This window comes from Pollicipes pollicipes, unplaced genomic scaffold (genome assembly GCF_011947565.3).
Source record: "Pollicipes pollicipes isolate AB1234 unplaced genomic scaffold, Ppol_2.1 Scaffold_860;HRSCAF=989_pilon_pilon_pilon, whole genome shotgun sequence".
Lineage (NCBI taxonomy): Eukaryota > Metazoa > Arthropoda > Thecostraca > Pollicipedomorpha > Pollicipedidae > Pollicipes > Pollicipes pollicipes.
In genome coordinates this window covers 7105-25690 of record NW_023597080.1, presented here as the reverse complement: position 1 = coordinate 25690, position 18586 = coordinate 7105, and the positions used below count along the sequence as shown (strand labels likewise).

Genomic DNA, 18586 nt, shown 5'->3' with positions numbered 1-18586 from the left:
CCGCGGCCACCAGACTGCGGCGTCAGATGGCCCGGCCACCAGACGGCGGCGGCAGCTGGCCGGGCCGCGGCCACCAGACTGCGGCGGCAGATGGCCCGGCCGCCAGACCGCGGCGTCAGATGGCCCGGCCGCCAGACCGCGGCGTCAGATGGCCCGGCCACCAGACTGCGGCGGCAGATGGCCCGGCCACCAGACTGCGGCGTCAGATGGCCGGGCCGCCAGACGGCGGCGGCAGATGGCCCGGCCGCGGCCACCAGACTGCGGCGGCAGATGGCCCGGCCGCCAGACTACGGCGGCAGATGGCCCGGGCGCCAGAGTGCGGCGGCAGACCTGAGATGGCTCTGGCCGCCAGGGTGCGCCAGCTGAGACATGACATCGACCGTCCCGACTTCGTGACCACCGCCGGCCGTTAATTCAATTCCAGAATCTGTCGCACATCTCGGATGACGTAACATCGTAACTGTCCAGATTTCAGCCGACTCGATCAGCTTTATGGCGGCTCTGAGTCGTTAGCATGCTTTAGCGCGACGCTCCAGGAAGACGAGTGTGGACCATATACATCCCAAAATAGGTGGGAGTGTATCGAGCAGCGCACCTCGACGGCGCTGCCGCCCCTCAGTCAACCTGCTGGGCCAGCGGAGTCCTGGCTGCCGCGACCATGTCACGCTCGCCTGGCGTCGCCTCCCCGACACGTCTCTGTCGGCTGGCGTCGCCTTCCCGACACGTCCCTGTCGGCTGGCGCCGCCTCCCCAACACGTCTCTGTCGGCTAGCGTCGTCTCCTCGACATGTCCCCGTCGGCTGGCGCCGCCTCCCCAACACGTCCCTGTTGGCTAGCGTCGTCTCCTCGACATGTCCCCGTCGGCTGGCGTCGCCTCCCCGACACGTCCCTGTCGGCTAGTGTCGCCTCTCAGACACGAGCCGCCGAACTGGCAGCGCGGATCCACTGTCCGGGCCTAAATACCACGGCTCCGGGGTGCAGGGCATGCGGCGCACACTGCGGCTGACACACATGGTGATCCGTGTATTGACCTACTCAAGAGCGGCAAACCCAACGATTTCCTACTATACGGCCAAACGGTCGGCCGTAACGACAATTGAGCAGTCTCGAGGGCAAACTGAGGAACACAAAGAAACGATTCTCGAGGCTCTACATCTCAATCACAACACGGAGCCTGCATTCTATGTCACCAAATGTCTCAGCACACAACCGGAAAGCGCCACAGGCCGGGCCGCTTCATTGCCACGCCGCGCGCCCGCATCAGAACAAATATAACGGAATATGGGCACGGGGAGGGCCAGTCGTCCGGAGGAACGCTTCGATCTCGCCCTCACGGTCAGATCTGAGCTGGTGTCACATCGACAGCCGCCATCCTCGAGCAGTCGGGACCAGCATGACCGGCTGTGAGCCGGCGGGGCGCACTACGCTGGCGGCTTGGCCGGCGTCTGTTGCGTATCACACTGCTGAAAATACGACCACCAGTCGCGAGCGCAGTCGGCCAATGCGGCGACAGTGCGATTTCACGCAATACTGACGCTGGAACACGCGTGAGTGTCGCGGCGACCGCGACAGCGAATCGATCATATTTACCGAGCATACGGAGCTGTAAGAGCCTGCGGCCATCGCCAACACACGCAGAAATTCGGTAAGAAACGAGTAATAGTGCCCATCGCCACCACTGGCCCAATGCTTGACCCGCTGTTGCACCATTCGCGCAGAGAAAACGTGAGCCGCCACAGCCGCTGATGACATTGTTCCAAACAAGGCATCGCCAGTAAGTCCGGTTCAAGTACGAGATTTTGCGATCTTTCGGTCATGCGCCTGGTTTACGACGGTTATACGTCGTGTTTTACGCGCTTCCACACCCGTTCTTGAAACCTCGGACAAACATCGATGTCTTAGCAGCGGTCCTGTGCTAGCAGAGGCCTGGCTGCAGCGGAGGACAGACGACTGGGACATGTCAGCCGGTGCCATGCAGCGCTGCCGGTGCTGTGCCCACCGCACGGCACGCTCGGACACACCGCTCCCACCGAGCGGACGAGTATTGTTCGGCGCGCAGGGTCCCCGAATGAGTCACAGCCCATGGAGCGAAGAACGAAACGAGAAGGAACGAGCCGCCGGGTGCCGACGCTGCGGGGCGGTGGCGAACCGGAGCACATCGGGTCGAACTGGACTGAACCGGACCGGGCTGCATCGGACCAGACCAGACCAACCAGACCGGACCGGACCAGAGAACAGACCGGACCGGACCGGACCAGACCAGACCAGACCAGACCAGACCAGACCAGATCAAGCCGGAGCGCAATCACCGATCCTCACTGGCCGCCCTCTGCGGCGCCAGAAGCAGGGCCAACATGTTGTGCGGGTCGACGATCGTCTTCAGTGAGGTACCTGCCGACCACAGTCGTGTCAGATGAACGCACACCCATGGCGCCTGTTCATCGCTGGTACGACCGAATATGGCCCCAGACGTTGGCATGACAACGCGCGGGAAAGCGGACATCTTCTGCTTAGCTTTTTTGGCTCACAATGGCATATATTCGACAAAAGTGGCCCACCATCAGCAAATTGGTTCCAATGCCTTTTGAAGCCGAAGTACAATTCAACTACCTATTGGACACTACAAATACTAACGAGACGATGAGCCGGCGGTCCGCCTCATCGTCGCCACACGGCATTCACAGTCACTGCCGCTGAACAGCCATACGTCAATGGAGGCGAAGGCAATTAGTGAAGGATCAATAGTTGACTTCATATCTCACCAGCACCATCTAAGACCTCATCAGTCTCCACCAGTCCAAGGCGTCAGGCTGGCAAAGCCCACCACACGGCAGTCACACTCTGAATCCGGGCCGAGGCAGGGAACACATCGCCATACACAGGGGATGCCATTCCAGCCACAGCAACGCCTGCACTGCATCCGGGGTCCCGCACAGCAAGTCACGGACACTGCTCTCATGCTAAAGCCCTACAGTGAAGTGTACCACAGCTTGTAGCGCACGCACCAGAATTTGGATACAGATAACACGCCGTGCCACACTGGAAAACTATCACACTAGGAAACCACACTACCGTCATCCCCTACTCACACCACTCAATAAAGCCCACTTCCCTCCATTGCACTACCATCCCCACCTCCCAACGCCATTCAGTTAAAGCCCACTTCCCTCCATTGCACTACCATCACCCACTCCTCACATCACTCAATCAAAGCCCACTTCCCTCCATTGCACCACCATCACCACCTTCTTACATTACTCAATCAAAGCTCACTTCCCTCCATTGCATTACCATCACCCACTCCTCACATCACTCAATCGAAGCCCACTTCCCTCCATTGCACCACCATCACCACCTTCTTACATTACTCAATCAAAGCTCACTTCCCTCCATGGCACTACCATCACCACCTGCTCACATCACTCAATTAAGGCTCACTTCCCTCCATTCTTAAGCTATCAGCTTAAGCCTCTAGTACCCCCTCCCCCACCCTACCCCCACCATAGCTGGAGCCCCTCTAGTACCCCTCCCCCACCCCATCCCTCACCATAGCTGGAGCCCCTCTAGTACCCCTCCCCCACCCCGCCCCTCACCATAGCTGGAGCCCCTCTAAAACCCCTCCCCCGCCACACCCCTCACCACAGCTGGAGCCTCTCTGGTACCTGACCGCAGCCTAGTGTTCGCAGTGGTGGGGGCAGCGCCCGGCGTTCGCTCACCGGTGAGGGCCGGCTGGTTGGTCATAACCCTGACGGTGTTATAGGCGGTCTGCGGCAGCGGGCTGGGGTGCCGCAGAGCGGTGGCCAGCAGGCGGGCCGGCTGCCAGCGCGGCCCGCCGCCGGCCGGCTGCAGGTCCCGGGCGTCCGTCACCTCCGTCAGCCGGTCCGAGGTCAGCATGCTGTACTGACCCGTCTCCATGTTCCAGGAGAAGGTGAACGAGGCCCGGTACTGGTACCGGTGCACCGAGCTCAGCGGCCGCCTGTCGTCCGCACGGCCGGGGTCAGCGTCGGGCACGGCCGGGGTCAGCGTCGAACACGGCCGGGGTCAGCGTCGGGCACAGCCGGGGTCAGCGTCAAACACGGTCGAGGTCAGCGTCGAACACGGCCGGGGTCAGCGTCGGGCACAGACGGGGTCAGCGTCAGGCACAGCCGGGGTCAGCGTCGAACACGGCCGAGGTCAGCGTCGAACACGGCCGGGGTCAGCGTCAGGCACAGCCGGGGTCAGCGTCAGGCACAGCCGGGGTCAGCGTCGAACACGGCCGAGGTCAGCGTCGAACACGGCCGGGGTCAGCATCAGGCACAGCCGGGGTCAGCGTCAGGCACAGCCGGGGTCAGCGTCGAACACGGCCGGGGTCAGCGTCGAACACGGCCGGGGTCAGCGTCGAACACAGCCGAGGTCAGCGTCGAGCACGGCCGGGGTCAGCGTCGAGCACGGCCGGGGTCAGCGTCGAACACGGCCGGGGTCAGCGTCAGGCACAGCTGGGGTCAGCATCGAACGCGGCCGGGGTCAGCGTCGAGCACGGCCGGGGTCAGCGTCGGGCACAGCCGGGGTCAGCGTCAGGCACAGCCGGGGTCAGCGTCGAACGCGGCCGGGGTCAGCGTCGAGCACGGCCGGGGTCAGCGTCGAACACGGCCGGGGTCAGCGTCGAGCACAGCCGGGGTCAGCGTCGAACACGGCCGGGGTCAGCATCGAACACGGCCGGGGTCAGCGTCGAACACAGCCGGGGTCAGCGTCGAGCACGGCCGGGGTCAGCGTCGAACACGGCCGGGGTCAGCGTCGAACACGGCCGGGGTCAGCGTCAGGCACAGCCGGGGTCAGCGTCGAACACGGCCGGGGTCAGCGCAAGGAACGGCCACCCTCCCACATAACACTACTCATATGCAGCCGCGGAACCACGGGAACTATGCACAGCTGGCATACGGATGGGCCCGTCGGGTCCAATTGGGTGGCTTAGAAAGATTTACACGAGACGCGAGACAGCGGTCGTTCCCTGAAGTTAGCCTGTGGGTATGCTGTCGACTTTAATCATCATCTATCATTGGCTGAACATGAATAGCAAGACAGAAGCGAGCGCAGGTGAACACCACCACGGCGTGGCCGACATAACAGACTGTAGTCCGCACAACGAGCTCAGACTTATGAACTATGCCACCACACACACACGCAGCACGCGTCCCGAGGATCCCTCGCTTTTACACCGTACGACGCAAAACCTACGCCACGTTAGTCCCAAAGCCCAGCGGAGACGTGTCCATCAACCGAGCCGTAGCGTACGGCTGAAGCTGCGGACTGGCAGCCGTCAAACCGAGTACCATCGGCAGTATTACCTATATTGCACGAAATAAAAAAGTGTAATTTATTATGCGTACCCCTGCGAACGAGCCACGTCCAATAATTTCCAGTCATAGATCGACATTGTAATAAATAATCGGCTGGAAATTTTGCGTAATCACAGCTAGTGGTTCGCAGTTGTTCTCATACAAGGACAGCGAACTTCGACGCCATAATCGTCATCAGATGAGCGCTGCTGGACCAAAAAGACTGCGCGCTTACGGCGGAGATACCGGGTGCCAGCACCGATAACCTTGGTCATTCGAGCAGCGCCACAATATTCGGCATCTTGGGTGGCAGGGATGTCGGTAGTTTTATGCTACGCCAATCTCGCTCGAGGCTCGTCGCCTATCACTCTTTCTCTTGCTTAAATCGACCAATCAGCATGCAGCGAGAGGCGGTCAACCCAGCATCTGGGCGCCTCGGGCTGTGCAGATCGTCCAGGCAGGTCAGATGTCAGGGATGGGGTTCAAACGGCAATCGATTGTCACTCACCGAAATGTGCGTGGGGGGCTGCCGGACAGCAAGTCTGGTAACACCAATCTATATTTACATGCCGCGCACCCTAATGGATAAATTTTGATATGCCCTATTCCGGTATAGTTCAACCACACCTCTAAGCGCTGGAAATTTGTCGAAACCAGCGCCAGGTGTTATTGCATGATTGGCGCCCTTAGCATGCTTGACTACTGCAAAATCAGTTGTTCACGGGACAGTCATATTGTTTGCCGACTTTTGGCACACAATGCCACAGGATCACCAATAGCTTTCAGAAACGAAAAGAAGCTTGACACGCGCTAAATGGCTGGGCCATGCAAATGACAGCTGCCCGACAGCCAGCCCGTCGAGGATAAGCCCTGCTCAGGCCTCGTCGCCCCGCCAGAGTCCCCGCAGCAGGCGCCATCCTCTCACCTGGTGGCGTTGGAGAGGCCCTTCATCTTGACGGCGGCCTGCACCAGCACCACGGCCACGGCCACCACGTCACCTGAGTCCGGATTCACCTGACGGCAGGCCGGACACCGCTGCAGCCGGGGCGGCGCTCACATCGACGGACGGTGTCGAGAGCACCCGGTCACGTGTCCCGCGCAGCCCCGCCAGCCAGGTCACGTGTCGAGCACAGCCTCGCCAGTCAGGTCACGTGTCGAGCGCAGCCTCGCCCGTCAGGTCACGTGTCGAGCGCAGCCTCGCCAGTCAGGTCACGTGTCGAGCGCAGCCTCGCCAGTCCAGTCACGTGTCGAGCACAGCCTCGCCAGTCAAATCACGTGTCGAGCGCAGCCTCGCCAGTCAGGTCACGTGTCGAGCACAGCCTCGCCAGTCAAGTCACGTGTCGACTAGCGCCTGCCACGCTCGTAAGCCAGTGGCTGCCGCATTCGTAAACCCACGCGACTAGATCTCCGGGCTTGGTGCATGTGAATCACTGTACGTCCAGGTATTCCGCTGTCACTTAACTTTCACTATCAACGTGCTGAGAGCACAGCAGCTGACTGTCACCACTCACCTCCACCACCTCGACGTCATAGTCGTTACAGAACCAGTACTTCTTGCCGGCCTCTGCGCACAGTCGCTGCGATATCTCGTGGCAAAACTGCTCGACGTCCAGGCTGAGCTGGCTGACCAGCACACAGGGCAGCACCTGGAGCGGCATCAGGACGGCAGAGTGCCGGGCCGGGTCAGCCGGGGCCGAGGGGCGGGCCCGGTCAGCCGGGGCCGAGGAGCGGGCCGGGTCAGCCGGGGCCACGGAGCGGGCCGGGTCAGCTGGGGCGAGGAGCGGGCCGGGTCAGCCGGGGCCGAGGAGCGGGCCGGGTCAGCCGGGGCCGAGGGGCGGGCCCGGTCAGCCGGGGCCGAGGAGCGGGCCGGGTCAGCCGGGACCAAGGAGCGGGCCGGGTCAGCTGGGGCGAGGAGCGGGCCGGGTCAGCCGGGGCCGAGGAGCGGGCCCGGTCAGCCGGGGCCGAGGAGCGGGCCCGGTCAGCCGGGGCCGAGGAGCGGGCCCGGTCAGCCGGGGCCGAGGAGCGGGCCGGGTCAGCTGGGGCGAGGAGCGGGCCGGGTCAGCTGGGGCGAGGAGCGGGCCGGATCAGCCGGGGCCGAGGAGCGGGCCGGGTCAGCTGGGGCGAGGAGCGGGCCGGGTCAGCCGGGGCCGAGGAGCGGGCCCGGTCAGCCGGGGCCGAGGAGCGGGCCGGGTCAGCCGGGGCCGAGGAGCGGGCCGGGTCAGCCGGGGCTGAGGAGCGCACCAGCGCTAACAGTAGCACCGCGCCACACGCATATTCGCTGGCCGCTCAACAGTGAGGCGACTTAGACACCAGAGGCAAATAACGGGCGAAACTCCCCTCACGCGTTTCAGCATCCACTTGGCATCTCGCCGCCGGCAATGGGCGGCGGCCATCCCCTGCCAGCCAGCCCGCTGACGAACTCCTGGCAGACGATGCGCCCAAGCGGCTTCTCGTCGGCTATCGTTTCAAGAGGCCACAGAGCGGCCGGCCAGTCCGAGGATCGGGGCGTGGCTCTCACCAGCTTCTCCGCCTTCGAATGGGTGACCATGTGCATCTGGGAGTATCCGGAGCCGTGCACCTCCAGCGGCAAGGCGTAGTGGTACCCCGTGGACCGGCTCAGGTCGTCCTCTGTACAGCACAGCAGCACAGCGTACAGTCACAACACTCGGTCGAGCTCGTCCTCTGTACAGCACAGCAACACAGCGGACAGGCACGACACTCGGCGGAGCTCGTCTTCTGTACAGCACAGCAACACAGCGGACAGGCACAACACTCGGCCGAGCTCGCCCTCTGTACAGCACAGCAACACAGCGGACAGGCACAACACTCGGCCGAGCTCATCCTCTGTACAGCACAGCAACACAGCGGACAGGCAAACACTCGGCCGAGCTCGTCTTCTGTACAGCACAGCAACACAGCGGACAGACACAACACTCGGCCGAGCTCGTCCTCTGTACAGCACAGCAACACAGCAGACAGGCAAGACACTCGGCCGAGCTCGTCACCTGTACAGCACAGCAACACAGCGGACAGGCACAACACTCGACCGAGCTCGTCCTCTGTATAGCACAGCGCACAATCACAACACCCCGCTGCCCACACAGGCCAAACACGGGCCAAACTTGTACACGTCTGACTAAAATGCAATGACGTTAGGAGCTACGCATGGGGGCAAGAGCCACACCACAACACTGGCCATTACGAACGTGTCCCAGCTTCTCAACGAGCGATTGCGCACGAGTCTCTCCTGTCACGAAATGCCAACCATGCGATGAAACATTGCTTTGAGAGCAAGGTAGTGTAGTCGGCTTCAGGGCTGCCCTGGAGGGTATCGCCCCGCGAGAACCCACGTGCTTCCCAGAGTCTGGCCCCCGTGCGGACAACACACGGCAGCAGTGATAGCCCACGCGCACCCAGTATTGCCCCGCCTGCTATCTCTCCTGCATTCCATTTTGAAGACGAAAAGTGCCCTAACCTAGTCGAACTGGTTTTCACGACACTTCTGGAAGCAAAGAAACGCATCGGAACAACGACCACGACGTGGGCATAAAACGAGCAACATAAGCAGGCCGTGTGCTCCAAACGGCCAGCCATTATGCCGGCGAGGTGTGCTGCTGAGCCTCCTGTGGGCGTGAGCCGGGCAGCTCGCCCTCGGCCTGCTCCGAGCGGCCAGCCATCACACTGGCGAGGTGCGCTGCTGAGCCTCCTGTGGGCGTGAGCCGGGCAGCTCGCCCTCGGCCTGCTCCGAGCGGCCAGCCATCACACTGGCGAGGTGCGCTGCTGAGCCTCCTGTGGGCGTGAGCCGGGCAGCTCGCCCTCGGCCTGCTCCGTGCGGCCCCTCACCTGTTGGCGCACGGCCTCTAAGCTCGCCTCGAAGCTGCACCCCTCACACTGCTCCCCCAGGATAGTAACGTCTGGATCCCACCAAACCGGCGGCCGGCCTGCGCCCGCCGGCACCGTCGTTCCCAGGCGAGCGTTTCTGTGTGCCATCAAGTGAGGTTTACTTACCAGAAACAAAACACACACCATCCTCACAACATAGCCCACCTTCGACGTCGGTGATGACGGACACGAGCTCATCGTCGACCTCGACGTAGCGTCGGCGCAGGTGGACGCAGCAGGCGCCGGGCGCAGGCGGCGGCGGCACGACAGCCGGCCGCACGCGCTCGGCCGGCCGCGGACTGGCCGTCAGCAGCGACGCCTCCGACTCGCAGTCGCTCTCGGCCGCCGCGCTGCTGAAGAACAACTCCGGCTCGGTGTTACAGTTGATGGCACGCAGCACGGCGTCACCGTCCACCGAGCGGCGCTCCTCAGCGGCGGCGGCAGCAGCCGCCTCCTCCGTCAGCAAGCGGCGCTTGGAGTTGATGCCGCCGGCCGGACTTAGTAGCGCGTCACTGACAGGCACAAGGCACGGGCCCTCGCCGCTCACCGACGGCCGCGCCGCGAAGAAGCGCGGCACGTTCTCAGAGTTCTCGTCTGAAAACTCGTACTTCTTGTCGGCCAACCGCTTCTTGCGAAAAACGGTGAAGTTCTCGCGGTGCGTTTCCGAGCCGTCCTCGGAGAACTCGTACTCGTCGGCGTTGATGTTGGCCTGCCGGACGGCAGGCAGGCCACGCCGCCAGCCGCGGCCGCACCGCTCGGCCGGGCTGGCGGCGCGCTCGGCGGTCGGCTCGGGTCGCGGCGGCCGCCGGCGCGCCTCCTCCGGCGGCCGAGGCGAGCGCAGCCGCGGGTCGTCGGCGCGCGGCGAGCGCGGGTCAAAACGCCACGGCAGGCCGCCGCGCGCCGCCGCCGGCGCCGGCCCCGGCTCCTCAGCCACGTCCACCTCCAGACTGCTGAGCGAGAGCTGGTCACTGCCGGCGCAACTGGCGTCGTCGGCCGGCGGCGGCTCCGGCCGCGGAGCCGCCACCTGCGCCGTCACCACGTGCAGGAAGTTGCCCGTGTTGATGACCACTGCGCCGCGTCGGCGCAGACTCAGCCGCGGCAGGAACACGGGGAACGGTGGCACCAGCTCGAAGCTCGTGTGCACAGTGGCGCCGTGCCGGAGACAGCTGAAGCGCACGCACGAGTCCCAGCTCTCGGCCAGCTCTGTCGGCCGCACATCAGCACCGGTCAGCTCTCGGCCAGCTCTGTCGGCCGCACATCAGCACCGGTCACACAGCCGGTCAGTCAGAGCCAGCACCGGTCACACAGCCGGCCAGTCAGAGCCAGCACCGGTCACACAGTCGGCCAGTCAGAGCCAGCACCAGTCACACAGTCGGCCAGTCAGAGCCAGCACCGGTCACACAGCCAGTCAGTCAGAGCCAGCACAGGTCACACAACCAGCCAGTCAGAGCCAGCACCAGTCACACAGCCTGCCAGTCACAGCCAGCACCAGTCACACAGCCAGCCAGTCAGCGCCAGCACCGGTCACACGGCCGGTCAGTCAGGGCCAGCACCGGTCACACAGCCGGTCAGTCAGAGCCAGCACCGGTCACACAGCTGGCCAGTCAGAGCCAGTACCGGTCACACAGCCGGCCAGTCAGAGCCAGCACCAGTCACACAGCCAGCCAGTCAAAGTCAGCACTGGTCACACAGCCAGCCAGTCAGAGCCAGCAGCTGTCACACAGCTGGTCAGTCAGAGCCAGCACCAGTCACACAGGCAGCCAGTCAGAGTCAGCACCAGTCACCGACCGCTGACTGAATTCGGGACGCATCATGCACGTTATGTGTTCAGCATGGACTCATTTCATCACTGACTCCACGACTGACCCATAACTGATAGCTGCGCGAGCTCAAACTTCTTTGCTGACTATTATGATTCTATGATTAATGCTTACGACCATTAAGTCAACGACCTTCAATACACAAGGAGGTAATGGTGAAAAGACGCTACAGTGCTAAACAATGATTGTATTGGAGGTACTCAATATTGCTTACCGCTATAACATAACTTAACCAGCACCTTCAGGCATATAAAAGGTCAATAACTCAGCAAACTAGCTTCACTTCATAATGCCAAAAATAAGGAGCTGAAAGCTCTTGTCCCTAATATCAAGCACATCTGACGGCTGTATACCGTTACCCAGGCGTTTGAGATAAACACAACATGGTCCGCGAATGATAGGCGGCGATGCACACTGGGGCTTACCGTCCTCGCCGTATGATTCGGCTACACGGACACAGTCGAGACAGGCGTCCAGCGAGGGCACGGCGGTGATGGTCAGGTAGCAGCGCGAGCCCTGCACGCTGTCCTCGGATCGATCGCTGCCGGCAGCGGCACCCGGTCACAAGGTCAACAGCGGCACCCGGTCACAAGGTCACCAGTGGCACCCGGTCACAGGGCCACCAGTGGCACCCGGTCACAAGGTCACCAGCAGCACCCGGTCACAGGGCCACCAGTGGCACCCAGTCACAGGGCCACCAGTGGCACCTGGTCACAGGGCCACCAGTGGCACCCGGTCACAGGGCCACCAGTGGCACCCGGTCACAGGGCCACCAGTGGCACCCGGTCACAAGGTCACCAGCGGCACCCGGTCACAGGGCCACCAGCGGCCAGGTCACGTCACAGCCAGACACGTCCAGACGGCGGCCAGGTCACGCCACAGCCAGACACGTCCAGGCGGCGGCCAGGTCACGCCACAGCCAGACACGTCCAGACGGCGGCCAGGTCACGCCACAGCCAGACACGTCCAGACGGCGGCCAGGTCACGTCACAGTCAGACACGTCCAGGTGGCCAGGTCACGTCACAGCCAGACACGTCCAGGCGGCCAGGTCACGCCACAGCCAGACACGTCCAGACGGCGGCCAGGTCACGCCACAGCCAGACACGTCCAGGCGGCGGCCAGGTCACGCCACAGCCAGACACGTCCAGGCGGCCAGGTCACGCCACAGCCAGACACGTCCAGGCGGCACACTACCGTGCAGGTCAGGACGTCGCCGATCTGACGGACTCGCTCACGTCACGCGGTCGGTGGTCACGAAGTCTTTCAAGCCTTCCATTGTCTAACTTGGACACAAGTGTCATTTGTTCTACCTTCTGGCACGCAGCGGCTGGTTTGTGCGACAGCTGGCATGGAGAACAAACGAGCAAGAAGGGAGAGCATCGGTGGAAACACGCGCACGCACGCAAGCACTATGCTGCATACTTTGAGTACACTACGTTACACCTTTAATATCTTGTGGAACTTTCCTTGATGGTACACCTGTCACCTGTGATCACCTGATGGCGGTCTGTGATATTAAGCATCTTAATCAAATTCAAACAAAATGTTTCAAGCAGCTCATGTAGTCCTTCCATCAGATAGAACATAATGCACAGAAAACACCACTGACCATTAATTCACAAGTATTTTATAATATTACGTCCACAACCCGAAACGGCATGACATCCCGGAATGCACTCCAAGCGTAACTAACCCCACAGGTGACGTCAGTGTGCAGGTTCACGGCTGTCCTCCGCCCCCCCCCCCCCCCCCTCTCCCGCTCAATCCTGTCGTCATCAGACCCCTACCAAAACAGTGTGATGGCAACATCCTACGCTGGCCCCCAACAGCAGTGTACTGGGCTGCGGCTGCCGGCGGGCGCCGGAGCCCCGGCCGGCCGGCCGACCCACCTGCAGCCGTACACCACCACGCGGTGGTCCTCCTCAGGCCAGTAGCAGACGGCCAGGAACAGGCGGCTCTCCACCGTCTGCTCACCGAACAGCGTCACCTCGGCCGCCTTGCGCAGCTTCTGGTGCGGCACAAAGATCCACCAGTGCAGCCGGTACCTATGGACGGCGTGCGGCTCTGATCACCGCCTCATGCAGCGGCCAAGACATGTCCAGCAGGAGGGCAGCAGGCCGCTGGCACTGCGGCCGGCGTCGCGCTCTCTGGCGACACTGGTGAGTGCACACGGCGGACGAGACACAGCGCGCGCTCCACGCTCTCCGGCGACACTAGTGAGTGCACACGGCGGACGAGAGACGGCGCGCGCTCCACGCTTTCCAGCGACACTGGTGAGTGCACACGACGGACGAGAGACAGCGCGCGCTCCACCCTGTCACAAAGATCCCTGACGAGGCACCAGTCAGCCCCACCACCCCGCTACGGAGCTAACACACACATTGAGCAGTGCGCTCACCTGAATTGCATGTAGATCATGGACGTCTCATCGAACTCGGTGCTCTGAGTATAAGAAATAACAAACTGACCACATTTGGAGAATCCCAGGAAAATGTGACTGAAACAGCAATAATTATGTCAATGCAAGGTATTCCCACCCTGCCACTGGCGCGCAGTGCGTCACAAAACGCAAGTCATATACCAAGAGGCTTCAACGTCAATCCAGCCAACGCCTTGTCATTTCACGCACATCACCTGGTCTTAAACAGAGTGAATGGGATATCAAAGCTAGGGAGCGGATGGTCCGTGCCTCTCCGCCATGAATTGCACCTAGCAGAATTATGAAACATGAAGATACTTGACGTCCGAACATGCATCTGTCAGTTCTTACAAATTCAAATCGATGAAAAATCAGATTATTCATTATCACTGTTGACGTGGAATGCAATGATCCATCCAGATAGCTCGGTTGGCTCGACCGACTGCCTTGAGATCCCCCATCAGCGGCAGGGCGGGTGCGGGCCGCTCCAGGCCGACCCCATTTGCCGTTGACGGCTGACGCCAAAGGGCAGGCTAGATCGTGTCGCGCATTTTGGCACGTTAAGATTTCACCACCAAATTCTACCGTTGATTTCTACCTGGATTTGGCGGTCGGAGGCCACGGATCAAGGCTCACACAACAAGCACTGCTTAAGCAAGCTCATCACAGAAAACCATCCATTAAAAATGTGTGGATTTCACCTTTTAATCATTGTCATCATTGAAACATAAGCTAGACTGACAAACGGACATCAACTGAGCATACCCAGCACTCACTTGCTCAATACTGAGGGCGATGGAACAATATCCTTCAGACAGAATGCAAGTCTGCCAGGAAACTTTGTGAACAGCGAAGCTGGGATCTTCGATCTTTTGGGGAAATGCCCCTGGACCTGTGAACGAAAGCATAAATACAGCGGTTTCCAATGTGACTGAAGTAACATTGCTCCACCAAAGATCATCTTGCAAGAGCCTTCATGCCGTACCCGCAGTGCACATATCGCGTCATATCCGCTTCGGCGAATCTCGCCATGCTCCGCCGCTGACACGCGCAGAACCACCCGGATGTAGTGCTGATGTGGCACCAACTGAGGTGCGGCAACATCGGTAAACACATTCGGCACTTGCCGGATGGGCAGGCGAGGCGGTCTGCTCTCTCGCCGCTCGAAACATCACACCGCGGACTGCTATCTCGCCGCCCGACACATCACACCGCGGACTGCTCCCTCGCCACTCGAAACATCACACCGCGGACTGCTCTCTCGCCGCGGTCTGCTCTCTCGCCGCCCGACACATCACACAGCGGTCTGCTCCCTCGCCGCCCGACACACCACACTGCGGACTGCTCTCTCGCCGCCCGACACACCACACCGCGGACCGCTCCCTCGCCACTCGAAACATCACACCGCGGACTGCTCCCTCGCCGCCCGACACACCACACTGCGGACTGCTCCCTCGCCGCCCGACACATCACACCGCGGTCTGCTCTCTCGCCGCCCGACCACATCACACCGCGGTCTGCTCTCTCGCCGCCCGACACATCACACTGCGGACTGCTCTCTCGCCGCCCGACACACCACACCGCGGACTGCTCCCTCGCCACTCGAAACATCACACCGCGGACTGCTCCCTCGCCGCCCGACACACCACACAGCGGACTGCTCTCTCGCCGCCCGACACACCACACCGCGGACTGCTCCCTCGCCACTCGAAACATCACACCGCGGACTGCTCTCTCGCCACCCGACACATCACACCGCGGACTCAGCCGACATGAATGTGTCTGCCTCCAGCCCACCAGCTGGCTGAAGGCAGCCCAGCGCCTCACCAGGATCTTTTGAAATACTGTCTGTTCCCTTGTGCAAGCCTTTTGCAAGTCCATTGACATCAGTGTGCTTCTCTCAGACTGGAAACTTGGTCATGTCTTCCCTACATGCGAGGAGGACAGCAGACAATAGACATCCTCCTACCACTCTGTTGGCTGGGCAGCAGTTTGACCCATGAAGCAAGGTTCCTTGGTGAGGCATATCGAATATTGGATAATGGTATAGCCTATTGGAGCACACAACAAATACAAACAAGCTCAGCCAGGCTCAAGCAAATTTTTGTCAAAAAATGCATGCTCCATTCAGCTATTGGATGCCATGAAGGAGTGGAATGAAGGCATCAACTTCAGTAAGACCTTTGATTCACTCCAACACTAACACCTTCTTCATAGGCTTCAGGGCTGTGATGTCAACAGCAAACTTATCCAATATGTTCCAGCTTTCTTGGCATGTCACTGACAGTATTCATGCCCAATTGCATGACAGATTAGAGTGAAGAGGTCTGTCACATTGCTCAGGCATCCATGTTGGGATTGTCTTTATACATCATTTTTGTCTGGACCACCCTTGATTTGAACAAGTTTCTATGAAGCTCCTCACCATCAAGACCAGCTCATACAAATGTGTGCACAGATGACTGGGCAGATCCACACTGCAGAAAGATCTGAATGCCTTGTTGTGGTGGTCCAAGTCCTGGTTCCTGCAGTTAAATGTGAAAAAGTGCATGACTTTGCACTTAGGTTGGCAATGCCCAAGAAGATTTACTCCTGGAATGGCATGGAGCTCCAGGCCATTGGAACCACATAAGATCCAGACTTTTGACACACAGTGGACCAAAGTTCTGTGACCAGAGAGCAGCAGCAGTGTTGCAGTATTCCAGGCATCCCAGATGCTAGATGTAATCCATGGATCACTTATGCCTTTACTGGTCTACCCTCCCATTACTGTGCACAATGTTAATATGCCATTCTGAATATAACTCTCACCTTGAACTATTCAGCAAGGTGGAGTAGAACACTTGGAGAGAGCAGAGGCAGGCTACACAGATTTGAAAATCTTTGAAATTCTGACTTGGCAGTCACTGCGTACTGCATACGTACTCTTTCCTTATACCATACATGAGAGAGGAGCTCACCATTTCAGGAGCTTGACATGAACAGAACTAACAGACCAAGTGGCCCTTCATATCCATGACAGCAGTAGGTAAGATAGGGTTATCATGCATCATGTCTACTTATCTATCACATGACCCCATTTACAGCATCTTTATTTAAGGTTGGTTGACTGTTTCTTGGGCTGCTTTCCTTATAAACATATTGTTCACCAAATCCTTATTAACATATTGTTCACCAAAAGCAAACCTGAATGACAAAAGAATGCAACTTACCTGACGATGCATCAGTTTTGAAGGAAGTGATTCGGATTGAGATGTCTTCATCATTGATTATCTGTTAGGCTGTTTTTGCAACCATTAGCATTTCATTCCTGTGAAATAAGCAGAAAATAGTTATTTGCCTCCCTAGTGCATCTCCCAGATCACAAAGGCCTATCACTGGGCTAAAAGATCTAAAAGTTGTAAGCTAGCATGGGACAGCAGCAATTAATTTTAGGTCAACCAATAATTTTCATTGGTGTTAAATGGATCAAAGGACAATTTTGGCCTAGAGTTGGTACCTTCCAAGCAATCCTTGTTCTATATATCACGAACTCACCAGTCTAGTTGTACCTCTCAGTTGTAGTCAATTCAATTCAATCTTGATCCTTTCACTAGACAGAGCCAAATAGAGTTTTACACATTTACAATACTGCAACATGGCCACCCAGATGGCTGCTTTGCCTCAATTAGCCAGCTGTGAGCTGACCTTTCTGTTAACTTAGCCAAATATTATATTCACTCTGAGACTTTTGTCAAGTGACACTGGGCATTTCACATGACCTGCACATGCTCAGCAACAGAAGTGGATCTAGATCTCCCTCCCCCTTGACCATGAAGGTTAGCATAACCATGTTAGCCACAGGTTAAAATAAAGTTATGACTGTCATACAACTTTGATGGCAAAACAACTTCATATAATAAATATGCATCATGTTCATAAACAATATAAATGCAAATGTATTAATGTATGTGTATATATATATATATATATATATACATATAATATATATATATATATGTAAGAGTCACAAGGGCCTTTTTCCAGAAGAAGGGCCCACGGCTGTCTGATGCACTGATCTTACAAAGGTAGGCCTGCCACAATCCTTACATCCAGCCTATCAATCTGAATGCTCGGCCACCTGTGGTCTCGATTTCCACTGCCCCCAAGCTACAGGTGGGTCTACAAATGGACAGGAACAATGAATATGGAGCAGCAAGCAGGTCCTATCAGCAATGACGGGTTTATGGGACTGACGACACGTAAACTGCTCCCAAAGTACCGCTAGTTTGCACATGCTTGCCTCTCAAAACAGCTGAATTAACTGAATCCAGCATGACAACCATGCCAATTGGTATCGCTATGCATCATAAATTTGCAAATGCTTTAAGAATCTTGGCCAAACTATGTTGTAACTCATGACACAATACCAACAACTCGCCTTCTCGTTCCCCATCAACACCGAACCGTCCCCATCAGGCGAGGTCTGCCGCGGCGGGGCTGCCAGCTGATCATGCGAGACGGTGCGCCCTGTGAAGGTCACAAAACCTTCAGCTGATTGCAGGCGTGACGTCACAAGACCACTAAACACCCCCGCAATAAACGTTCTGGCTGGAATGCAATAAAAAGTAGCTGGGCTTGCGTTCCTTGCTAGCCATCTTTTCACAGCACCAGATCACCACCGCATGATTGGTCCCAAGACATAGACCTGGGAAGCTACAACTCGCCAGCATCAAGCGTCGAATCAAGCATAAATGCGAATGGCATAATAAAATAATGACCCCTAGTGTCTAAACGCGCTTGACCCTGGCGACCCCTATGTGGGCATGTGATCAGACCTTCATGATGTGCTCTTTAATTGTCCAAATGAATGTTTAATGCGGGTTTTTGGACCACCCGAACAGGGGCGTAGTCAGGGGGAGCCGCATGGGGAGATGACCGCCCCCCCCCCCCCCCCCCCCTCCTCACAGAGGCCAATGGGCTCTCCTCAGTGCACTCGGCTGTAATTCTCAAGGTAACCAACAGCGGCAGAATAAATGCAGATTTGTAACAAGAAGCAGGAAAAACAACAACATCCAGCCTCGACAAAGCCGGAAACGGGCATACCACACGGGAATGCAGGTCACACGAGCAGAAAAACCTTTTGGGTGCTTGTGAGAGCTGTTACTGGA

At 58.8% G+C, this 18586-nt stretch overlaps 1 protein-coding gene across 1 annotated transcript; it reads right to left on the bottom strand.

Moving 5' to 3' along the window:
• Positions 1–1264: 1264 nt before the first annotated feature.
• Positions 1265–17915, bottom strand: LOC119114506 (uncharacterized). The gene is made up of 13 exons (XM_037238615.1): positions 17857–17915; positions 16649–16746; positions 14213–14328; positions 13416–13514; positions 12907–13062; positions 11442–11557; positions 10081–10399; positions 9362–9918; positions 7833–7942; positions 6826–6960; positions 6240–6328; positions 3716–3975; positions 1265–2390 (listed from the first exon to the last, which is right to left on the bottom strand). Exons 2-13 carry the CDS (start codon positions 16700–16702, stop codon positions 2305–2307), a joined length of 2097 nt encoding a protein of 698 aa, XP_037094510.1. The 5' UTR covers positions 16703–16746; positions 17857–17915; the 3' UTR covers positions 1265–2304.
• Positions 17916–18586: the final 671 nt, after the last annotated feature.

What these genes read in the sequence shown, in the direction of transcription:
- LOC119114506 (XM_037238615.1), bottom strand. Translation starts at nt 16,702, where the DNA reads ATGATGAAGACATCTCAATCCGAATCACTTCCTTCAAAACTGATGCAT. An exon ending in CAAAACTGATGCATCGTCAG is followed by an intron (nt 14,329 to 16,648) that starts GTAAGTTGCATT and finishes TTTCGTTCACAG; the next exon opens with GTCCAGGGGCATTTCCCCAA. An exon ending in GTGGTGGTGTACGGCTGCAG is followed by an intron (nt 11,558 to 12,906) that starts GTGGGTCGGCCG and finishes CGCTGCCGGCAG; the next exon opens with CGATCGATCCGAGGACAGCG.